Consider the following 23671-nt stretch of genomic DNA (forward strand, 5'->3'; position numbering starts at 1 on the left):
TATACCACCACCACACTCGCTTCCAGAGACGTTAGGAGAAGAGGTGGGACACCAAACGGTCGACCATAGCACTGATCGTTAAAGGGCGTGGCCCCTTTAAAAGGAAGCCTGAACACAAAGCTTAGTCCATGGACGTCTCAATTCCCCACTTAATGCCCGGATGTTGACACTGCCAGATTGCGCAATTTATCACCGAAAATGATCCCCTCTGTTTTATTGTTCGATTTCTTTTCCTGAAAGGGTTAGACCATGGCCTTCATCCATTTATTGTTCAGAAATGAAAAAAAAACCCCAAACTGACTCGTTACCGCTAGCTTTACATAACGTGACCTTTCACCCCGGCACACCGCAAACCTCGCGGTGCAACCCACCCTGAGAAGAGAAGGCAGGGTCAGGATGTGACCTAAAACTATCGGCCAATGGGGTGCTAGGAAATGTGAGCGCCAGTTTCGTGTCTTCCTATCCTCGCTCTAGAAGCTGGCGGAGGGGCGGGACCCTGTGGCAACGACGCAACGGTTCCTCTTTGCGTACTTAAAGAAAGGGGGGTCAGCCGGCAGAAGGGAATCTCCCGCCATTTTTTAATAATCCGCTTCATATCTGGCAGGCCCTGGGCCGGCTTAGCGTCTGCTCTAGCGCCGGCAAAGAGCGGGGGGTGTCGGAGGGGGGAGCTGTGCGCTCCGGCGGCGGCTGCTCTTCTGGAGGTTGAACGGTGACCATTTTTACCTCACGGACATTTCCATGGCGCCGCCGTAGCGAGAGGGGGGCTGTGCGAGGAAAGCGTCCAGTAGCGGTTCGGCGGAGGCCTTGACTTCCGTTTCGCTTGCTGCTCCTTTGCCGGGAGGCGAGCGCCGCTATGGCGCCTTTGTTAGGCCGCAAGCCTTTCGCGCTGGCGAAGCCGTTGACGGAACCGATAGGGCCGGAGGAGGACATTTACGTGGTGGAGCACACGAAGGAGGCCTTCCGCAGCAAAGAGTATCCTTTCCGCTTTAGAGCACTAGGTAACCGAGGAGGTTCTGCAAAGCACAGATGGTGAACTTGACAGCTCGGGCGGGGAGATGACAACTTTGTCACCTCATGTACCAATCCTTCAGGAAATCTCTTTGATAAATTCAGTAACCTCCTTCCTGCCTTGTGGTATCTCTGACATATTCTCCACTTCCAGTGTACCTGACAATAGTTACTGTAACATCACTATATATGTACAGTCTCTTCCTCTGTAAACCGCTCGTAGTATTGCGGTATACAAATAAAGTTGTTGTTATTATTAAATGCGGAGTCATGATTGGATTTGGTAGCGAGACCAGCAAAAGTGGGAGATGTGTAATGTAATTTGCTGCCTGAAATGAGAGCTTTCACCGCACTGTTATTGTTGTAAGATCCTCTTCAGTGCTAAAACTATTGTTTTGCTATTTTACTATCAGAGGTGCCAGTTTACTCACTTCTAGGAGGGAGACTGGCAAATTTTGATTTATATGGAATTAATAGTTCTGACTTTACTAATTGAAACTTATGCTGCAGATCCTATAATACAGCAGGATAGACTTGTCAGAAAGACAGGGACGGTTAAAAATCTCTTTTGGAACCAGGTAACTTAGCAGTTCTAGACTAGTTTTGCTTTTAATAAAGAATGATATTGAATATCTAATTTTCTGTTTCTCGTAAACACATGTCTGAAGGCAAAAGTGTTGTATGTGTATTTGATAACAGCCTTATGTATATAAGGCTCGGCAGGAGTCTAGCAGTGTGTGGTGATACAGGGATAACATTATAAAGGATTCCTATAAGAGAACTTTACCAATATTGAAGTTGCAAAGTTGACCAGTTCCAGGAGGGCGACATAGGCTAGTCTTGATTTATGACAAACCATCTTGTTGGTATTATTGAACATGTAATCCCTGGGGTCTGTTGAATTGCCTGTTTAGGGCTAATTTTTCAGCAGCACTTAACCAGCTATTGCTGCTGAAAATAAGCAGTTCGCTCTGAAATAAAAACTGGTGAGTCCAAGGATGGAGTCGGTACTAGGTTAGTTAAGTGCCGATATTTTTATATGGTAACCCAGGGGTGTCAAACTCAATAATATTAAGGGGGCCGAAATCCAAAACACAGGCTAAGTCACGGGCAGACCCTGCCCAATTTCTGCCTCAGACCCCCATCCCCATAATAATACTAATTATAACACCATTTTTTCTACATTTTTCATATATGCACACACAATATAATCTTATTAACACATAATGGTAATGGTTAAACACAAAATTAAACTACATAAAACACACTGTATGCTTCTCAACATTCATTCCTACCAGAACAGAGATAACCCCTATGCAAATATGGGACCAAAAACTAAAAGTACTAATTTATTTTTATTTTTTTTAAACCCCCTAAGATTCAAGATTCTGCATGCAATACAACCCCCAGAGAAAAAGAAACAAACGTATTTCTTCCTGAGCAGTGCAAAAGATAGACAGGAGATTAAAATGCTCAAAACTGACACAATTCAAACTTGAAAATAAAACCATTACTCCTACCTTTGTTGTCTCCCTCCTTCCTGTGCCTTCCTCCGACGAGTGTCTGACTTTCTGGCCAACTCCAACCTAGCTGTTTTATGCGGCCCGCAGTCTGATGCCCCCCGGTGTCATCTTGTGGTCGCCTCCCTCCTCCTCACAGCTGTGTGTCCTGCACCTGAACCGGAGGCCTTCTCTCTGATGTTGCAATGTCAGAGGGAATGCTTCTAGAGGAGGTGTGGGATACGCGAGGAGCTGCTGCACATTATGGCTGTGAGGAGGAGGGAGCCGGCCACAAGGTAAAATGGGGCATCGGGCCACATAAAACAACCAGGCGGGCCTTGAGTTTGACACCTGTGTGGTAACCCATAGCCAGTTTAGTGCTGAATATCGCATTTAACTAGCTATACATAGCCATTTCTGGAAATGGACTGGCATTGAATTTTCAGGTTTAATGCCAAAGGTAGTCAACAAAATGTTGATAGGTGCCAGCTGACTATTGGGCTCTCTGTTTGTATACATTTAAAATTAGTGTTGCAAGCAATATACTGCAATATTCTGGCCAAAAAGTCTCCTCCCTACTTCCCCCCTGGTACTGGATAACTTAGCAACTTTGCAATAGGCATTATGAGAAGGTGCATACTCTATCTGTTAAGGAGTGGATTCACAAAATACACACTTTTGCATTTACATTATCTCCCAAAAAGATGTACTGTATTTACTCGAATATGAACTGAGGTGACCTTTCATCCCCCCTCAAAAAAAAAAAAGGATGACTCAAGTGTAAACTGAGATTAGAAATTTGGGTGATCCTGGTAAGTCAGTCTACAAAAACTTGAGAATATCCACTGCTTTTTTTCTGGGCTTAGCAGCATAAAATCAATTTTATTTTGTTGGGATCTTCCCAGATAATTGTGACCTGGATTAGTCACTGCTGGAAGCAGGATACTAGGCTTGACAGACCTTCAGTCTGTCCCAGTACGGCAACTTATTACTGGAGGCGCAAGTCTCTAAATGGTGCCATTGCATGATTGACGTGATTGGTGGCCGCTTTTAAGGCAGCTACCGTCAGTGGCGCCGTTTAAAGAATCCAACATTTGTTTTATAAATTGCCTATATGAAGTTGTCAAAGGCATTGCTAAAATCTAAGTACACCACATCTAGTGCTCTCCCTTGATCCAGCTGTCTGATCATCCAGTCAAATAAATTAGACTTTGTCAGACAAGTCTGATCACACAGTCAAATAAATTAAACCTTGGACAAATCTAATTATCTCTAATAAAACCATAAGAACAGCCATACTGGATCAGACCAATGGTCCATCTAATTCAGTATCTTGTTTCCACAGTGGCCAATCCAGATTACAAGTACCTGATAGAAACCAAATAGTAGTAACATTCCATGCTAACAGTCCACAGCAAGCAGTGGCTTCCTCAATCTCATTCTATGGACCTTTTTCCTCCAGGAATTTGTACAGACCTTTCTTAAACACAGCTATGCTAACCATTGTTGCCACATCCTTTGACAAAGATTTCCAGAGCTTAACTTCTTTGAGTAAAAAAATATTTCCTCCTATTTGTTTTAAAAGTATTCTCATGTAATTTCATTGGGGGTTCCCTGATTTTTTTTTATTTTTTTAACTTTTTAAAAGGGTGAAAATCAATTCACTCTTACCCATTCAACAACACTCGGGATTTTGTCGACCTCAATCATATCCCACTTCAGTCTTTTCTCTTTTCCAACCATGCTGCTTCTGGGCCTACAATCCAGTGGATTCCAGAAACATCCCTGTTCTCTAACTTAGAAGCGTTTGCCTTAATTTATTTAACAATGGTGAGTAATTTTTATAAAATGTTTTGTGTATATGCCTCTTATTATCCTAAGTGTAATTAAAGGTGTAGTGTTCTAAATTATACAAACTGCATACACCTTCTAAAAGATATAAACAGGGTGGAGTTTTCTAGAAGGTGGCTACTGAAATGGTCAGTAGTGGTTTTCATAAAATATTTGGGGACAGCATGTGTTTATTTTGTAAGATAAGGGAGATCTAATAGAGACAAATACCTCTGTGGCTTAAATGTACAGGAGGTGAATGTTTCAATCAAAAGAAGCTCTGGTATAATGATGAAAGGGGTAAGATGATAGACAGGAGTAATCTAAGGAAATATTTAAAGGGAGGAGGAGGCGGCCTTTGAACAGCTTCACTTGAAGGTGCTAGACCCAGACTTTGAATTAAAAAAAAATCATAAGCAGATAGGATCTCTAAGGAAGAGAAAGGGTTGGTCGGTGGTATAAATGAGCAGGCTTAATAGGCTATATGTTCTTTATTTGCTGTTTTCTCTGTATGTAAAAGTGTGTGTAATGTAGGCATGTTAAAATGCTGTAATTTACTATGATGTTAATGTATGCTGGCTCATTTTACTTGGGGACTTCTGCTGGATTTGTGTAGAGCAACTTCTTGCTCTCTCATTCCAGGCAACCAGTTATAAAATTACTGTATAAACCCATCAGAATATAAACAGGTAACCATTTTCCCCCCCACAAAAAGGTGAAAAACGGTGGTCTCGAATTTAAACCAAACTCACGGGGTAGTCTTGTGAGGTTACTGTGGGAAATTGCATCGGCCATTTTGAGTAGTGAGACTGGGGCAGGAGCATGGGATGATCGCTCTTGCCTAGCTCACCACTGGACCAGCAGGGCTTAAGGTAGACCCGGGGAGAGGCCTGTGATGGGTCCATGTCTGTCTTGTTTTGTTCATTTGTTTATAAAATTTTTATACCATTCTTCCAGGGAAGCTCAGAATGGTTTACATTTATTCAGACACTAGCATTTTTCCCTGTCTGTCCTGGCAGACTCACAATCTTATATCATTCCTTATTTGAGAAATTCACTAACTCTTATTTGCCCTGTTTGTCTGTTTTAATTAGATTGTAAACTCTATTGAGCAGGGATTCTCTTTTAAAAGTTTAATGTATACAGCAGGCCTCTATGGAACGCCTACAATTTCCTTCTTTGGACACAATGCTGGGGAGAGCGTTTCACACTCAGCAACCTTTTTGGTTTACTCTGACACCCAGAGTTCGTAGCCAGTTGTTGAATGTCTGACTTCTTATTGGTCATTAACACACTGGATGGGGGTTTATGTTTTGTTAGATACAGTTTTGTCTAGTTGGGGGTGGGGGGGGGGTTGGGGGGCAGAATATCATAGTGAATTATGGAAGAGTTTAAGGGCCCATGCACTTGTTTTGAATGCTGTGCTATTCTGAGTTTTGTCATGTTTAACTTTTTCAAAATCAATAAAATATATTCAACATAAATGTTTTAATGTACAGTGTTGCATGCATCTAACAGTGCTATAGGAATGATTGCTAGTACTACAACTCAAATATAAACAGAGACCCTCATTTTTGGACCGTATATTTTGCCCCAAAATCTAGGTTTATATTAGAGTATGTACAGTACTCTCCGTGTAAGGGAGATAGGAGTCACTTGGCAGTTTGGAGTTTTGTGTTGGTTAAGTAGAAGATGACTGAGTGTATAGTGCTGATATATGGTAACTATTCTTTGAATAAGAGAAGAAAAATTTGTTTAAAAGGTATTTCCATGTAACTTCAAGTGTTCCCTAGTGTCAGCCATCTCTTTTTTTTTTTTCCAAGCAGAAGAGCCCTAACCTCTTTAGCCTTTCCTTAGACTAGGAGTTCATTCCACTCTATCATTTTGGTTGTTTTTCTTTCAACCTTTTCTAATTATGCTAATCTTTTGAGATAGGGCAACCAGAGTTGAACGCAGAGTTCAAGATGAGGTCACACCATAGAGCAGGGGTGTCAAAGTCCCTCCTCAAGGGCCACAATCCAGTCAGGTTTTCAGGATTTCCCCAATGAATATGCATGAGATCTATTGGCATACAATGGACTCAACATGGATTTACAAAGGGAAGGTCCTGCCAATCCAATCTGATCAGCTTCTTTGACTGGGTAACGAAAAAGCTGGATATGGGGGAGTCTCTAGATGTCGTATACTTGGACTTCAGTAAGGCTTTTGATAGTGTCCCACACTGCAGGTTATTGAGCAAGATGAGTTCAATGGGATTAGGAAAAACGTTAACTGCATGGGTAAAAGACTGGCTCAGTGGTAGACTTCAGAGGGTGGTGGTGAACGGTACTCTCTCCGAAACATCGGAAGTGATCAGTGGAGTGCCGCAGAGCTCGGTTTTGGGTCCCATCCTATTTAATATCTTCGTAAGGAACCTGGCTCAGGGGCTTCGAGGGAAAATTACATTATTCGCCAATGACGCTAAACTATGCAACATAGTAGGCAAAAGCACAGTGCCCGACTGTATGACGCAGGACCTACTCTTACTGAAACATTGGTCCTCAACTTGGCAACTAAGTTTTAATGCCAAAAAGTGTAAGGTCATGCACCTTGGCAGCAGAAATCCATGCAGAACTTACACCCTAAATGATGAGACCTTAGCAAGAACTGCAGCAGAACGAGACTTGGGAGTGATCATTAGTGAAGACATGAAGACTGCCTATCAAGTGGAGAAAGCTTCATCCAAGGCTAGACAAACGATGGGCTGTATCCGAAGAAGTTTCATCAGCCGGAAGCCCAAAGTTATAATGCCGTTGTACAGATCATGGTGAGACCTCATCTAGCATATTGTGTACAATTCTGGAGACCACATTATCAAAAAGATGTGCAGAGAATTGAGTCGGTTCAGCGAATGGCCACCAGGATGGTCTCGGGACTCAAGGATCTCCCGTATGAGGAACGGCTGGGTAAGTTGCAGCTATACTCACTCGAGGAATGTAGAGAGAGGGGAGACATGATTGAGATGTTCAAATATGTCACGGGCTGTATTGAGGTAGAAGAGGATATTTTCTTTCTTTAAGGACCTACGGTGACAAGAGGACATCCCGTTGAAACTCAGGGGTGGGAGATTTCATGGTGACACCAGGAAGTATTTCTTCACCGAAAGGGTGGTTGATCATTGGAATAGTCTTCCACTGCAGGTAATTGAGACCAGCCAGGTAATTGAGGCCAGCAGCGTGCTGGATTTTAAGAGAAAATGGGATAAGCATGTGGGATCACTTCAAGGAAGAAATTAGGGGGTGGGTCATTAGAGTGGGCAGGCTTGTTGGGCTGTGGCCCTTTTCTGCCGTCATCTTCTATGTTTCTAACAAAGAAGTGGAATGGAATCTGTTGTAACAGGAATGGGGGCTGAATATGGTTGTATTCAACAAAGTGGAATGGAATCTGTTGTAACTGGAACAGGAGTTGTTTGAACAGGGATATAAGGTTTATGGAGAGGAAGTGAGGTCTTGCAGTTTGATTTCCTGGTAGATGGTGTGTTCTTGCTTGTCAGCTGATCCCGGCTTGTGCCAAACCCTGGGTCCCTCTGCTCAAGTCATGCTTAGTTTACTGGTAGGTGAATGGTGTGTTAAAGATTTTGGTGAGGTTTTAGAATGAATGAAAGGGAATGTATGTGAACTATTTTATATTGTAGGTGAAGTTGTGATGTTGGTAGCCTTGCAAACACAGCTCCTGAAGACGCCAGGTGGCGAAACACAGTCTTGTGTTGAGCTTAATGCTTTATGAATTGAACAGGACCATCATGAGGACAGAGAGGCCTGCCGATTGTGTTTAAGAAACTGTGATTTTCATGTGCTAGACTGTTGTGCAACTTTATTTGAAGCCTCTCAGACTAGATGATCATGGATGAATGAACTAACCAAGATCCAGTTTTGGATAAAAGTAATCGCAATGACTGTAGTATGTGTGTGAAAGTTGGGAAGTGAGTGAGTGATGGAGATTGGGTTCACTGAATAAATTATTCTGATATTTATTAATAAATTAAGTACTGGTAAGTTGTAAAAGTACTGTAATGAAATGAACTGTGGGAGATTAAGATTAAAATTGAATTGATTCAGATGATACTTGTTTGTATCAAATATTTAACAGCTAGTTTTAAGAATTAGAGTTATACATATTCATTGGGGAAATCCTGAAAACCCAACTGGATTGCGGCCCTCAAGGAGGGACTTTGATACCCCTGCCATAGAGCGATACAGAAGCATTATAATAATCTTGGTCTTGTTTACCATCTCTTTTCTAATAATTTCTAGCATGTTGTTTGCTTTTTTTAGCCGCCGCCACATATTGTGCAGAAATTTTGACTGTATTGTCAGTGATGACACCTAGATCACAGTTCTTCAACCGCCGGTCCGCAAAAAAATCTTGCCGGTCCATGAAGGATTCGAGTCCCCGCTGCAACAAAAGGTGCCGGCATCAGCTGACATGCAACTTCCTGTTGCCATCACTATGCCGGGACTCCTGCCTTCCACCACTGGGACTCCTGCCGCGTATGTCTCCTGTTCCTGCCCTTGTCTCCGCACCCCCAGACCAGCAGTGGCAGCTCTGTGTGCTTTTAATTTCGGCACACAGTTGCCCCTAAGCAGTATTTTAGTTGCGGTTTCATGAGGCAGCCTCGGGGCCTTTGCTAGGCCAGTCCGCTTTGATGATGTGATGTGGGCCGGCCTACCAAAGGCCCCGAGGCTGCCTCATGAAACCGCGGCTAAAATACTGCTTAGGAGCAGCTGTGTGCCGAAGTTAAAAGTACACAGAGCTGCCGCTAGCCTACATAGAGGAAACATTTGCTGGAGAGGGAAGGGAGAAGGGGTAATCCTTGACAAGGGAGAGGAAGGGGGTACTGCTGACAGGGGAGAAGGGAAGGGACTAGAGTTACTGTTGGATAAGGGGAGGAGGAAAGGGAGAAGGGGTAATCTGGATAGGGGAGGGGAAGGGAATATTGCTGACAAGGGAAAGGGAAGGGACAAGAGTTACTGTTGGATAAGGGGAGGAGGAAAGGGAGAAGGGGTACTCCTGGACAAGGGAGGGGAAGGGGATACTGCTGACAGGAGAGAAGGGAAATGGAAGGGAAGAGAGTTACTGTTGGATAAAGGGAGGAAGAAAGGGAGAAGGTACTGCTGGACAGGGGAGGAGGAAAATTGGAAGGAAACAGCTGGCAGGGAGATTAGAGGAGGGGAAGGAGTCGGGATGGAATAGAGAGATCAGATGAGGGAAAGGGGAGAGACAGAGGAATGACAAAGTAGAGAGAGATTGATGCTGGGAAGGGGGGGTCAGATGAGAAATAAGGAAAGAGAGACAAAGATGCTAGATCTGATGTAGGAGAGAGGGGCATAGAAAGAACGCAGATACCATATGGGAGGGGGAGAGGGCAGACAGTGGATGGAAGGGGCAGACGCTGGATGGAAGAGTGAAGATGATGAAAGCAGAAACCAGAGATGACAAAAGGTAGAAAAAATTTTTTATTTCTATCTTCTGATTAAAATATATCAAATTTGAAATATGTATCCTGCTAGAGACATAACTGGAGACTGCAAAGCCCAAGCAGTGCTTCTTTAGCTTCCAGCTGGCTTAGGGCTATCTCGGACCATGGGGCACTCCCCTAACACTATTCCTGTCATGTGTGACTGCAGTATTCTGTTAGCATGATATTTGTGTAGCATTCTGTAATAATTTGGCTTATTCAGTTTTTTTGATAGTAGAGGGGATATATGTGAAGGGGAGGGGAGACGGGGGATTTGTTGATCCTTGCCCTGTATTATTTATATTTATAAAATGACAATTGTACAGAATATTGTTTCTTTTTATACTTTAATAAAATATGTTCAATATAAAATCATAACTATTTGAAGCTTGTGCGGATGGGATCAGACGGTTAACAGGACCGAGCTCGCGGGGACGGGGTGGCGATGGGGTTTTTAAAAATTTCTGTCTTATTAGTTTGCTGGTTCATGAAATAATTATTTTATTTCAGCCGGTCCATAGGTGTAAAAAAGTTGAACACTGACCTAGATATTTTTTTGGGTGTTGACTCAGGTGGACCCTAGCATCTTAATTATGATTTGGATTATTCTACTCAATATGCATCACTTTGCAATTGTTCACATTTAAATTTTCTCTATTTGAATGCCTGGTGTTCCAGTTTCCAAAGGTCTGCCTGTAATTTTTCAGTCTGCATGTGTTTTAACAACTTTGACTAGTTTTGTGTCCTCCAAATATAATCACCTAACTTGTTTCAATTTGCAGATCATTCATAATTAACACCAGTCCCAGTACAGATCCTTGGGGACATTCCACTAGTTACCCAATTCTATTGGGAAAAAAATGGCAGTTTAACCCTAACGGCTTCTTAGGAAACTGGAACCACGGGGCGGAAGGGGACATACACAGATGGATTAGACACTGGTTAGCAGGCAGAAAGCAAAGGGTTGGAGTGAAGGACCACTACTTGGACTGGCGGAAGGTCACGAGCGTTGCTCCCCAGGGGTCGGTGCTCGGACCGCTGCTGTTCAATGTATTTATAAACAACTTAGAACCGGGGTCAAAGTGTGAAGTTATAACATTTGCGGATGACACCAAACTCTGCAGCAGGGTTAGAACCACGGAAGAATGTGAAGACCTACAAAGGGACCTAAACAAACTGGAAGAGTGGGCAAGTAAATGGCAAATGCGCTTTAATGTAGACAAATGCAAGGTCATGCATTTAGGGAAAAAAACCCCGATGTTCAGCTACAAAATGGGGGGGATCAGTGCTAGGAGATAGTAACCTTGAAAAAGACTTGGGTGTGCTGGTAGATACTACAATGAAATCAACGGCACAATGTGCAGCAGCCTCAAAGAAAGCAAACAGAATGTTGGGTATTATTAAGAAGGGTATTACAACCAGGACAAAGGAAGCCATTATGCTGCTGTATTGTGCGATGGTGCGCCCGCATCTGGAATACTGTGTCCAATATTGGTCGCCATACCTCAATACTTGAAAGGGTCCAGAGAAGAGCGATGAAAATGATAAAAGGTATGGAAAACCTTTCATACGCAGACAGGTTGGAAAGGCTGGGGCTCTTCTCCCTTGAAAAGCGGAGACTCGGAGGAGACATGATAGAGACCTTCAAGATCATGAAAGGCATAGAGAAGGTAGAAAGAGACAGATTCTTCAGACTATTGGGAACCACAAGCACAAGGAGGCACGCGGAGAAACTGAAAGGGGACAATTTTAGAACCAATGCTAGGAAGTTCTTTTTTACTCAGAGGGTGGTGGACACCTGGAATGCGCTTCCGGAGGTTGCGATAGGACAGAGTACACTACGGGGGTTCAAAGAAGGATTGGATAAATTCCTGAAGGATAGGGGGATTGAGGGATACAGATAGAGGTAGTGATATGTATAGGTAGAAAGATAAGAGGATTAAAGGGCTTAGAAAAGGATCACCATACAGGTCATGGGCCTGATGGGCCGCCGCAGGTGCGGACTGCTGGGCGCACCTGGGGTGTAATGAAAATGTTTGCATCAGCCCACGCCAACAAGAGTTTATGGATTCCAAAGAGCCAGCAAGGTTGCTGGAGGAGTCTTTGAATAGGCAAAACTATTTCCAGAAGTTTATAGCAGGGCAGAGATGTGACACTTGCATTTCTACAGAAATTACTAAAGCTTGACCATTCAGACTTGAAGACCTGCTGTCTTTGAGCACTAGAGTCTTGACTAGCAGGAGGAATCCAAAATAATTCCAGGTGGAGTTTGGCTAATAGCTCCTTATTTTCTCAACTAGTCAATACCTCTGTCCATTCTGAAGTTTTGAGACTCGTCATACCTGTGGCTTGAGCGGTATGCTCTCTTTGGTCAGAATCCAGTAATGATGTTGCTGCTTTAGAATTAGTTTTGATGGTGCATTGAAAGCTAAAAACAAAACTCCTCTGATTTTGGTTTTTTAACTTGTGTTCTTAGCTTTCACATGGATATATTGGGAGCTGAAGGCAGAACCAGCTTCTCTTTAAGAGAAGTAAAGTTGGCTCAAGTGTTTGGAGGGTGTGTGTTTTGTTTTTGGGTTTTTTTTGCCCTTTGTATTCCTCTTGCTGGCAGATAGAGGGAGCATAACCCACTAATCTGGCTGGACTAAAGGAAATTAACAAGTGAAATTTTAAATTTCACTTACCGATAAACTCCTCTCCATGTCCAAAGGCTTGCTGAGAGGAATGCTGCTGCTCTGCGTGGAGAACTTACACACTTCTTGGTTAAAGATTACAATTTGGCTTCTGGGAATAACTGTGCCTAGATGGTGACAGGTCAAATGGTGCGCCGAGACAACTGAGCACAAGGTGGAAGCCCGCGCCGAAGAAAAACAGTGTTTTAAGGGGTTCTGACGGGAGGTGTTGGTGGGGAATATAGATAGCGCCGGCATTGTGGGGGGTTTGGGGGGTTGTAACCCCCCACATACTGAAAACTTCACTTTTTCCCTAAAAAACAGGGAAAAATTTAAGTTTCCAGTATGAGAGGGGTTACAACCCCCCAAACCCCCCCCACAACACTGGCGCGATCTGTATTCAGTAAAGTGGGGAGGTTCCCCACCAACACCTCCCGTCGGAGCCCCTTAAAACACTGTTTTTCTTCGGCATGGGCTTCCGCCTTGCACTCAGTTGTCCGTGCGCTTTTGACTATGAACCGCCTAGATTCCCCTTTACTGTGTTGACCCCTGAAACAGGCACACTTGTGCTGAAACATTGCCATGTTGGATTGTTTGCAAAATCTCATTTACTCTTAACAGATGAGCAGATCTTCTGTGTATTTTGATTTTTAATGTAAGTGTAACTTTTGGTGAAGGCCAGCTTTCTTATTAACTTGGAAATTGTATTGAACTCCTATTGGGATATAGTTCTGATTCATAAATATTTATGTAATGTCATCACCGAGGAGTTGTATAATAAATTAGACCTTGTAGATTCTCCTGTCTTCTTTTTTTTTATTTGGGGGGGAAGGGGGTTGGAAGTCCTTTGTTCAATCCAACACCTCTTTTGTTTGATTTATAAAATACAAATTTTCATTGATTTGGCAAAAGAAATATCTTGTGGCTTGTTTTTTAGTAGATTTCTTTTTTTCATATCTCTTCAAACTTGGATGTGGCAGGAGGGTGAGAGGTCCAGGGGGTATGTCTAGGGGGCATGTCTACATTTGCTCAACAGAACCATAGGCTGCCTTCTATGATTTCTGTTTTCCTGAGCCATGACATGTTTAGAGAATATGAAACACGTCTAGAGAAGTATGGGGAAAGAATATGGACCTGCAAGAGCACAGGAAGCAACCAGCTGACTCACAAGGAGGCCTGGGATGAAGAGCAGGAAGTTGCAGAGCTGTAAGTATTCTATAGAAAACGGACAAAAGAAGAATGTGGTATGGTGATCTGACTCTGGTAGGTCTTTGGGCTATCAAAAAGCAATATACGTTGAGATACAATAAGTACTTTTTAATCTCCACAGAGGGTTCACAATCTGTTTTTGTACTTTTTGAGGCACCAGATTTGATACTTTACTATTTATTTATTGATATTTATTAATTGCCTTCCTCCTCCCCGTTTCAAAACTGTTTTTAGCATAGGCCGATATGCTGAATGCTTTGCACTGCTCCTGATACATAAGAACATAAGAATAGCCTTACTGGGTCAGAACAATGGTCCATCAAGCCCAGTAGCCTGTTCTCACGTTGGTGAATCCAGGTCACTAGTGCCTGGCCAAAACCCAAGGAGTAGCAATATTCCATGCTACCAATTCAGGGCAAGAAGTGGTTTCCCTCATGTCTTTCTCAATAACAGACTATGGACTTTTCCTCCAGGAACTTGTCCAAACCTTTCTCAAAACCAACCACGCTATCTGCTCTTACCACATCCTCTGGCTCACCTTTATTCTATGAGCGTTGGGAGCAGCGAAGAGCATTCGGCGCTGCAGCCTGTGCTAAAAACCACTTCTGCGGTTTTGTTATGAAAAGATTCACCCAAGGTGGTGTACAGCAGCTATAGTTTAAACCGTATAACAATAATAAAATGACAAATATAAACATAAATGACGGAGGTAAACTCCAAATCAGCAAATTTAAACTTATGCAGTAACATGAAACAGTTTTTTAAAAAAAAAAACATACTTAACAGCACTGAAATTCAAATAGCAGAGATATAATACAATGTCTGTATAATAGTTATGGAAACACCTAATTAACATACAAAAATACAGATATGATGACGATGATGCTTTTCTACAGTGCAGTTTATCATATAGCTGAGGGGCCAAATATAGATATTTAGATGAGGACTGAATGGTACAATGTCTTTTGGGATAAATGCAAGGTAAATTGTCGGGGGGGGGAGTCACCTTCTTACAATTCAACAAGATATAGGGGAACTGATCTGAGTAACCATGTGTGTAGCAAACTAGTTCAGATGCAGAATGAGTGTATGCTCCATCACCCTTTTGTCTGAGGACCTAAGGTCACACTCATCCAAGTTGTCACCAATTTATGGATAAGGATGCATGTTATGTTTTAATACATTTAGTAGTTACATCGGTTGTCTTTGCCGCCTACTTTAGGCTTCAGTGATAACAGGTGCATAATGAGATTTAATATTCTGAGATTGGAGTGAAATGGTAGATAAATACGACTATAAATTCAGCAGTGTCTGACATTAATATTGATTCTGTTCTCATAGTTTAAAGGAGGAGTTCCCAACATGGTATGAGAAGTTGGTGCTTGAGATTGTTCATCATAATACCATCTCTTTGGACAAGCTGGTAGACCAAGCGTGGCTAGAGATCATGACAAAATTTGCTCTTGATGAAGAATGCGACTTGGAGGTAAGTTGAATTCATTCTGTAATAAACATATTACGCCTAGCAGAAATCTGTCTGACTGCGCAACACAGAATTTCTGCAGAATTGCAGTGTCAGGCACAGAATTCCTGCACAGAATCTCCTTTTGCGACAGTGTAAGCTTCATTGGGTCACAATATCAGTAGTGATTCCCACATGCTGCCTGCCACTAACCTAGAAACCTCTCGACGGCAGAGAAGCTTCCAGGTTAGCAGCTGACAGCATAAGGGAATCTGTCAAAGCTGTGACCAGCTGAGGCAGGCATTAGGGAGAGGGAGGGGGGAAGAGGGAAAGATCCTGGCACAGGGAAAAACAAATATTGGATATGGCAGTGGAAGGGAGAAAATGTATGGAGGTCCCTGGCTGCAGGACTTGGGGCAGTCGGAAGACCAGCAGTCTAATTTGTAAGGCTTGTTGTGGCAGAGAATCTCCCTGTAAACTGATTCAGCTTTTCAGCACACAGCATGTCATGGTAATTTTGATTTTTTTTTTTTTTTTTTTTTGGGGGGGGGGGAGTCCTTAAAAGTGGTTTTGAGTGGTGTGGGAGTTAGCCCTAGTCCCCACCCCTAACATCTTAAAATCACTGGGTTGTTTTTTTTTTGGGGGGGGGTCCCTGTGCTTTTCCTGGGCTATTTTCTTTTGAAGTTTACATCTTGGACTTTTTTCCAGTTACCCCTGGAGGAAGTTGCACACATCCCAAACTTTTCCAAGTCTCCTTCAACTAGGAAAGGGGAAAACTCTCTCTCCCCACGACTCCTTCCTCCCACAGAGACTGTTTTTCTGTCATGGGGACCTCTCCCCAATGATTTTCCTCTGTGGCAGATAAACACCTCCCTGCTGAACCCCACCCATTGTGCTTATGTTAATGGACGTTCGGTTAGAGCTATCTGTGGATGGTCGAGTAGACACCTTTATGTGATTCTTTTTATTTCAATGTGTGATTCGCAAGACTCCTGGGCAGGCCATTTGGCTGAAACATGTACATGTCGAGTCATTGAATTACTATTTTGAAGAAATAAAGGATGTTTATGAAATACATCTGAGTTCACCAGTCATCTTTGGACAATTCCACTCTTGTCTGCAGAAGAGAGAACTACTCCAGGTTTTCCGCTCCGCCTCTAGAGTACTTCACAGGCTAGCTTAACTCCTCCCATCTGCATGTATGGCTGCAGGTTAGAGTTCTGCTCTCCCACATTATTTTTAATTCAACTTAATTTTGTCCCCTTTCATGGTTCTTTCGCGTTTCAAGAAATTTGAAAACTGCCTGCTTGAGAATTCAGACTTCAGTCTGCAGCTGTCAGGCCGATCCCTTCGGGGTACCTGTTAGCCAGTCTGCTAGTCTTCCTTGGAGCTCAGGGCTGTCTCTGACCTGGCCTTTCTCGCCCAACCTTTTGACTCGGGGTCCTATTCCACTGTTCGATCTGGGATCTTTTTGTCTTACGGCTTTGGCTCTTGAAAAGGAACGCCTAAGTAAGAGAGGTTATTCAGATAAAGGTGATCTCCACCCTATTGGGTTCTCAGAGACTTTCCACCTCTCGGGCTTATATGTTTGGCACCTTTGAGGAGATGTGTTCTGTCCGTGGCGTCCCCTTCGAACTGCTTTGCCTCGCATCTTGAGAGTTTTTCCAGGATGGCTTAGATAGGGGCCTTGCCTACATTTTGCGATTTGTTGCATGGTTGGCGTTTGGCCTCTTCTCCGGATGTGGTTCGGTTTTTGAGAGTGGCAAAATTGTTCCGACCTCCAGTGCGGCCTTAGATTCTGGCCTGGGATCTCAATCCTGGTTCTGCTCGTGCGTTGTTCTTTTGAGCCTCTTGGTTCCTGCACGTTGAAGGACCTTACTCTTAAGGCAGTCTTCCAGGTGGCCATTACTTCTGCAAGATGCATTTCCAAATTGCAAGATGCATGTCTGACCTTTTCGTGTAGGCCTCCCTTTCTGGAATTTTCTAGGGAGTGGGTTGTGCTGCAGCCGGTTCCCTCCTTCTGCCTAAGGTGGTCTCGCCTTTTATGCCAACCAGTCCGTGGTCCTCCTGGTCTTGGGTAACTGGGAGGGCTCTATGGAGCAGAGACAGTTGTGTAAATTGGATGTCTGTCGGGTCCTCTTATGTTAAGAGGACCCAGGAGTTCTGGAAGTCGGATCATCTTTTTGTTCTCATAGTCTTTGACCAGAGGGCCGCTGCGTGAGCGGACTGCTGGGCATGATGGACCCCTGGTCTGACCCAGCAGCGGCAATTCTTATGTTCTTATGTAGTAGGCCCTCGTAAGAGGGACGGTGCTTCCAAGGCTACCATTGCGTGATGGATCAAGAAGGCTATCGCTTCTGTGTACCTTCGGAAGAAGCCTATTCTAGAATTTCTCAATTCAGGCTGCCTTCTCTTGTACCTCCGTTGCATACTGTAAGGCTGAGGTTTTGTTTTCTCTCCATTCCTTTGATGCTCAAGGCCCAACCCAGCGGGAGGATCTTCGGGCACCGGCATGTCCTGTGCGTTGGTGCTGGTGCCAAATCGGTGTAAGGGATGGTGTTTGGGTGGGTGTGGGATGCCGGATCGGGGTGGGGGGGGCGTTGCCGGTTCTCAGGGGTGTGCGGAGCAGCGCCGGTAGCCTCGAGGGTGGAGGGTAAGGTGAAGCAGCACCGGTGGCCTTTGGGGGGGGGGGGAAACGAATCAAGCGAGTTTCCATTCATCCCTAAGGGGAAACTCGCTTTGATATACAAGCAATTTGGTTTACGAGCATGCTTCTGGAACGAATTATGCTCGTAAACCAAGGTTCCACTCTATAAATGATGATTAATGTTTTCTTTCTCGGCATACAGTGTGCTTTGTTTAATCTTATGGTTACCATTATGAATTAATAAGATTATATTGTGTGTACATGGAAAATGAATGGAAGAAATTGCATTACAATTAGTATTATAATGGGGGTGGGGTCAGGGGCGGAGCTTGGGCTGGGGTACTCAGTTGGTATTTGTTAGACTTGGGGGGTACTTGGGCTGAAGTTGAGAAACACTGGTGTAGGTCAGTGGTCCCCAACCTTGTCCTGGAGGACCACCAGGGCAATCGAGTTTTCAGGCTACCCCTAATAAATATGCCTATGAGAGATTTGCATATATTGAAAGTGACAGGTATTCAAATCTGCTCCATGAATATTCATTAGAGCTATGCTGAAAACCCGATTGGCCTGGTGGTCCTCCAGGACAGGGTTGAGGTCCACTGGTCTAGGTGACTATGGAATTCACTCAGTAAGGGCCCCTTTTACAAAGCCACAGTAGCGATTCTCCCAAGGCAAATGCACCAAAGTCTATTCAATTCCTAGGGGCTTTAGTTCATTTGCTGTGGCAGAATTGCTATCGCAGCTTTGTATAAGGAGTTCTAAGGCAGGAACTACTGTCTCTATGCTATGTCTTAAGCAAAAACCAGATTGCTAGGAATGCAAAGCATTAACTGATTCAACATGAATTTGAAGTTGGTTGAATACCACTCAAGTACGGTAGTTTTGAAAGAAATGGAAGGTTCGATACTTAGTTATTCGGAATAAGAGAATCTGCATTACTTTTTTTCAAGGGTGGCTAAAATGCTACTGGAACACTGCTTAAGTGTCAAACCTTAAAGGAAGTCATATTGAGCTTTGGAAAATAATTAATGGACTTTCATAACCTTGAAATAATGATGTAACTGTTTTCATTCTCTAAACTTTTTTTTTTTTTAATGATTAGGTTGGGAAAGATAAGCTTCTGCAGGTAAAAATTGTGAAGGTGCATCCACTGGACAACATAGACCAAGAGCCCTCAGAAAAGAAGACTGCTGGAGCATGTGATTCCCCTTCTAGTGACAAGGAGAACTCAAATCAAGTGGTTCAGGACAGCCAGAACAAGGAGCTGGTGCAGGAGGAGGAGTGCAATCGGAGGGAGAGTATTAAGGACAGCCTTAGTATGCACCAACTTTTTATTTGTGTTTGCAACATCTGTAGTACCATTTAAACAAAGTGGATTTATTTACAAAACTTACATCCTGCCTAAAACTAAGTTGTTTAAAGAAACATGCATAAAATTCATAAACAATCAACATAAAACATAGGATACAAAAATCAAAGAGCTGTACATATAGAACCATGCTAGAATGATTTTAAAAGTTTCTACATATTCCTTAGCATCCTTCTGGACTGGCCCAGGGAATTGATGGGTTGTGCATACCTACCAACAGGTGGAGACTGACAATTTTAGTTCTTGGTGAGCCAAGAAGGATCCTGCGAAGTCCTTAATTCTAATGCGACAGACACTTTATTCCTGAACCTGAGTATAGTCAATCCCCTCTCACAAGAATTCTAGTAGAGCGCCTCTTTAGCATTCTTTTGCTCTGCCTCCCATCTCTGTGGGCTGTCCAATTCTTCGGTTGTCTGATAGGAGCCAGTTTTTTCTGTTTGTGTGCGTTTCAATTAAATTTAGTTTTTTGGTTGTTTTGCAAAGCTTTTCGGTGCTGCAGAGGATCTCAATCTTGGGACATCTCTATCTGCAGGAGATCGCAGACTCTGGAGGTCAAGGGCCATCAATATGATGTATGAAGCTTTTGGGGTTAATAAGGGCTGCATGGAACTGTCGGGGATTATGGCCTTGCTGGTGCCAGGGCCCCCCCCTCCAACCCCCACACAATGGAGGAGTGTGTGGCGCAGTGGTTGGATCTACAGCCTCAGCACCCTGGGGCTGTGGGTTCAAACCCCGCGCTGCTCCTTGTGACCCTGGGCAAGTCACTCAGTCCTCCATAGCCCCAGGTACGTTAGATAGATTGTGAGCCCACCGGGACAGATAGGGAAAATGCTTGAGTACCTGATTGTAAAACCGCTTAGATAACCTTGATAAGCAGTATATCAAATCCTAATAAAACTTGAAAACTTGAAATTTCCTAGCCACAGTGCCATGTGCAAGATGGGGAGGTCCAGTCTGAGGAAGACTGGCTGGCGAGGGCTCTTTTTCAGTGCCTTTACTCTCCCAGTCAGGGTCCTCTTTAGCAGGAGATGGTGCTTCATCTATAGGGGGCCGGTTCTGGTGGAGGACCCAACTATGCATAGGCTTTTGAAGGTGACCCTTTTCCACAGTGCTTGCTTATAAGCAGCACAAACCACCTGTCTTTCCTTTACATCAAGACATTACAAATATGCTCATGGACTATTGAGAGGTCCTGGAAGGACCTCTTTGGGTGACCAAAGTTGTGGCAAGGCTCTATCTGATGGATACTGAATTTAAGCAACTCTTTGTTCCATCTCCCTTCCCTGTAGTGGCAGCAAGGTAGTAAAGGAAGCCCAAGACCCATAGGCTGTTCATAAGAATCCCAATGCCATGATCTCCAGTATAAAAGTAGCTGCAGTGGTGCATTTTTGTTGCCTAGGCTTGCCACTCCAAGTTACGCCATGATCCAAAGGCAATTGCTGGGAGAGCTCACCAATCTCTAATGTCTGAAGTGGATTATGTAGCTGATGCTCTATATGATCTTTTCAGTCGTGAGCAAAAAGTGTCTGCTTTATTCCATTTCTGCCTGCTGGATGCTATGGATCAGATGATGGGGGATTCCTCCTCCAAGGCAACCTTGAGTAGATTACCATTTAAGGGACATTTACTCTTTTGGAAAAGGACTGGATGGTCTTATAGCCAGTGTACAAGGTCACAAGCCAGAGGCTTCATCGGACAGTAGACTTTGGGCCCCTAGTAGGTCAAGTTGTGGTACTTTTCAGACCTCCAGATAATATCCCAGTTCTCAGGAGTGCTTTTGAACCAGAGATCTTTTCAAGGCTCTAGACAAAGATTTGGAGGGGTAAAGTGCTCCCCCCCCCCCCAATCTTCAGGATAATGCTTCACCACAACTCCCAAGAAGCAGTTATGCCAAGCCGTCAGTAAAGCCACCACACATTGGAGGTAAGTTATCGGTTTATTGGGTAATGGGGCTGGAGATCACTATAGATTACTGGGTGCTGGACTTCATACAGGAGGGGTACAAGCTCAAGTTTTCATTCCCTCCTGGGCCTTTTTTTGAACTCTGAGTGGGAAAACGCTGCCTAAGTCCAAGCAACAGTGCAAAGGCTTTTGGATATGGAATCCATAGAGCCCGTACCAGAGGATGTCTCGGACTCTGGCAGATACTCTATATACTTCATAGTGCCCAAGAGAGGCTTAGACTGGAGACCAATTCTAGACCTCAAAGCCATAAGTGCAGTCCTCAAGATAACCTTACCCCATTTCTGGATGGATGAAGTGATATGCCTCATTGACCTTCCATTTGACTCTTTTGGTCTTGGAGGATCTATTAACCCAAAGACCAGTTTTCATGCCAGGTTTTGAGTTGATAAATTGTCTTATGGCTTTGCTCTTTAAAGGGCCAGGTCAAAAGAGGATATTTGAAGGTCCTTGCTACTATGCTGTATTCTCTCAGCATCACTCCATCTCTGTCCTATGTGAGAATGTGGAGAATTTCTGAAGACTGGTGTGTCCCATGGAGTTCTGGCTTTGCATGCCTCGGTAGCACAGATACTGGACTTCATTTGGGATGGCATTGACACAGGATTGGCTTTATCTGCCCTTAAAGTTCAGATGATTGCTCTGACTTGTTCTGAAAGCAGAGTTGAAATAAGCCTTTAGCTGCACATCCGGATGCTCTCCAATTTCTCAGTGGGGGGTTGTCTTTGCTGCAGTGGGTACCTTTTCCCTCCTGGGATCTTAATCTGGTTCTGTCAATATTGGTGTGTGTACCCTTTGAACCTGTTTTCTTAAGAATCTTACACTGAAGTCCATGTTCTTGGTCGTGATTTCTTCAGCATAGCGTGTCTCTGAATTACAGAACCTTTGTTGTAGAGAGCCTTTCCTTTGATTTTTCAGAGAAAGTAGTCTTGCATACAGTTCCTTTCTTTGGAAAGTATTGATGATCCATTTAGGCTAATTGGTAGTCTTGCCCACCTTTGCTTCCTCCAATGAAGCAGAAGAGCAATGTAGGTTATGTAAGTTGGATGTTGTGAGGTCCTGTGGAAGTATTTTCATTGGGTAGTGGCATTCCAGCATTAGGGACATTTGTTTTTGGAAGCAATAGTAAAGCTACTACTGTACATTGGACCAAGGAAGCAATCTTTGCGTACATTTTGGCTGGTCGTTCAGTACCAGAAAATCTTTGGGTACATTCCACTAGAGGTCAAGCTTCTTCCTGAGCTAAGAATTTGCTGGCTTCAGTTGGACATTGAGTGGCAGTTTGATCCTCCCTTTGCGTTCCTTTATTAGTCATTACATAATTGATTAAGCTAAACAGGATGCAGTTTTTGGTCAGTGAGTCTTTCTGCAGGACTTGCTGGTTCTTTCCCCTGAATGTTACTGTTTGGCTACTTCCCACAGTTCTCTGGGCTGGTCTAGAGGGACTAAAGGAAAGCAGGTTAGCAGGTAAGGTTAAATTTCTTCTTTCTTTGCATTCCTCTAGACTGGTCCAGATCCCTTCCTGTGCCTTTTGGGTGTTCAGTTGGGCTGATTCTTTCTCTGTCATCTGCTCTGCGGGGAGTATGGTAGTTGGTCCTCAAATTTAAGAATTTTTCTTTTTCTTTCTTTTTTTTTTATAACCAAAAGTCGTCACTATGTAAATAACCACATAGAGTGGACAAGTTTCCACATTGAGGTGCCAGTCCTTTTTGTGTGTTAGTTGGCTGTATTGGGAAAAGACAGCGATGCAGATGCAGCTTTGTTCTTTTGTTGCTTTGAGAGGTTGATTACAATTCCATTAGGGGCTCTGCAGGGTTCTTATTGGCTTACCGAAGAATCAGAATTCACACACTCCTCCTAGGCTGCAGAACGAAAAACAAATTGGTACGTAAGATCTAATTTTTTCCTTTTTTTAAAAATTCTTTATTCATTTTTACACTTTCAATAAGTGAAAACAGTAAAGAATACATTTTATACGTAAAACAACACTTAATATCCTTACATGACTTATAAAGAGTAATTACCCTCCCCCCACCCCACATTATCCATCAAATTATCCATTGGTTATCAGAGTTTATTATAAGTGCTCTATATCAAATATCTTATCCACTTATTAAACATTTATAAACCTTAAACTGTTACATAAACCTTTCCCCCCTCTTTATCTCACAAGGAAGATAAAAATTCATGTAAAAACTTTATTCTCACCCTCTTCTTTCCCTGGATATGCAAATTAATACATCAATAAAAATCAAACTATAATAATTCTATAAAAGACATCAGTGGGCCCATATTAATTTGAAATTTTTTGTTTTCCCTGACAGATCAGCATTCCTTTTCTCTAATTTATAAATTAAACATAAATTTGCCCACCAAAATGTAAAGTTAAGCCAATCCCAATTTTTCCAATTTCGTGTGATTAATTGTTTAGCTGTACCCGTCATAATTTTAAAAAGTCATCTTTTATATTTATCTAAGGGATCCTTAACATAACAGTGTACCACAAATCACAACTT

The 23671-nt window shown here is 43.2% G+C and overlaps 1 protein-coding gene across 1 annotated transcript in view; it reads left to right on the forward strand.

Annotated features, from left to right (window-relative positions):
- The first annotated feature begins 557 nt into the window (after positions 1-557).
- Positions 558-23671, forward strand: part of BAZ1B (bromodomain adjacent to zinc finger domain 1B) — a 139444-nt gene continuing 116330 nt past the window's right edge. Inside the window, exons 1-4 of the mRNA XM_033921450.1 lie at positions 558-972; positions 13596-13712; positions 15057-15201; positions 18927-19140. Coding sequence (XP_033777341.1) covers positions 854-972; positions 13596-13712; positions 15057-15201; positions 18927-19140 — 595 coding nt within the window. The 5' untranslated portion in view covers positions 558-853. The remainder of the gene's footprint in view (positions 973-13595; positions 13713-15056; positions 15202-18926; positions 19141-23671) is intronic.

This window comes from Geotrypetes seraphini, chromosome 15 (genome assembly GCF_902459505.1).
Source record: "Geotrypetes seraphini chromosome 15, aGeoSer1.1, whole genome shotgun sequence".
NCBI lineage: Eukaryota > Metazoa > Chordata > Amphibia > Gymnophiona > Dermophiidae > Geotrypetes > Geotrypetes seraphini.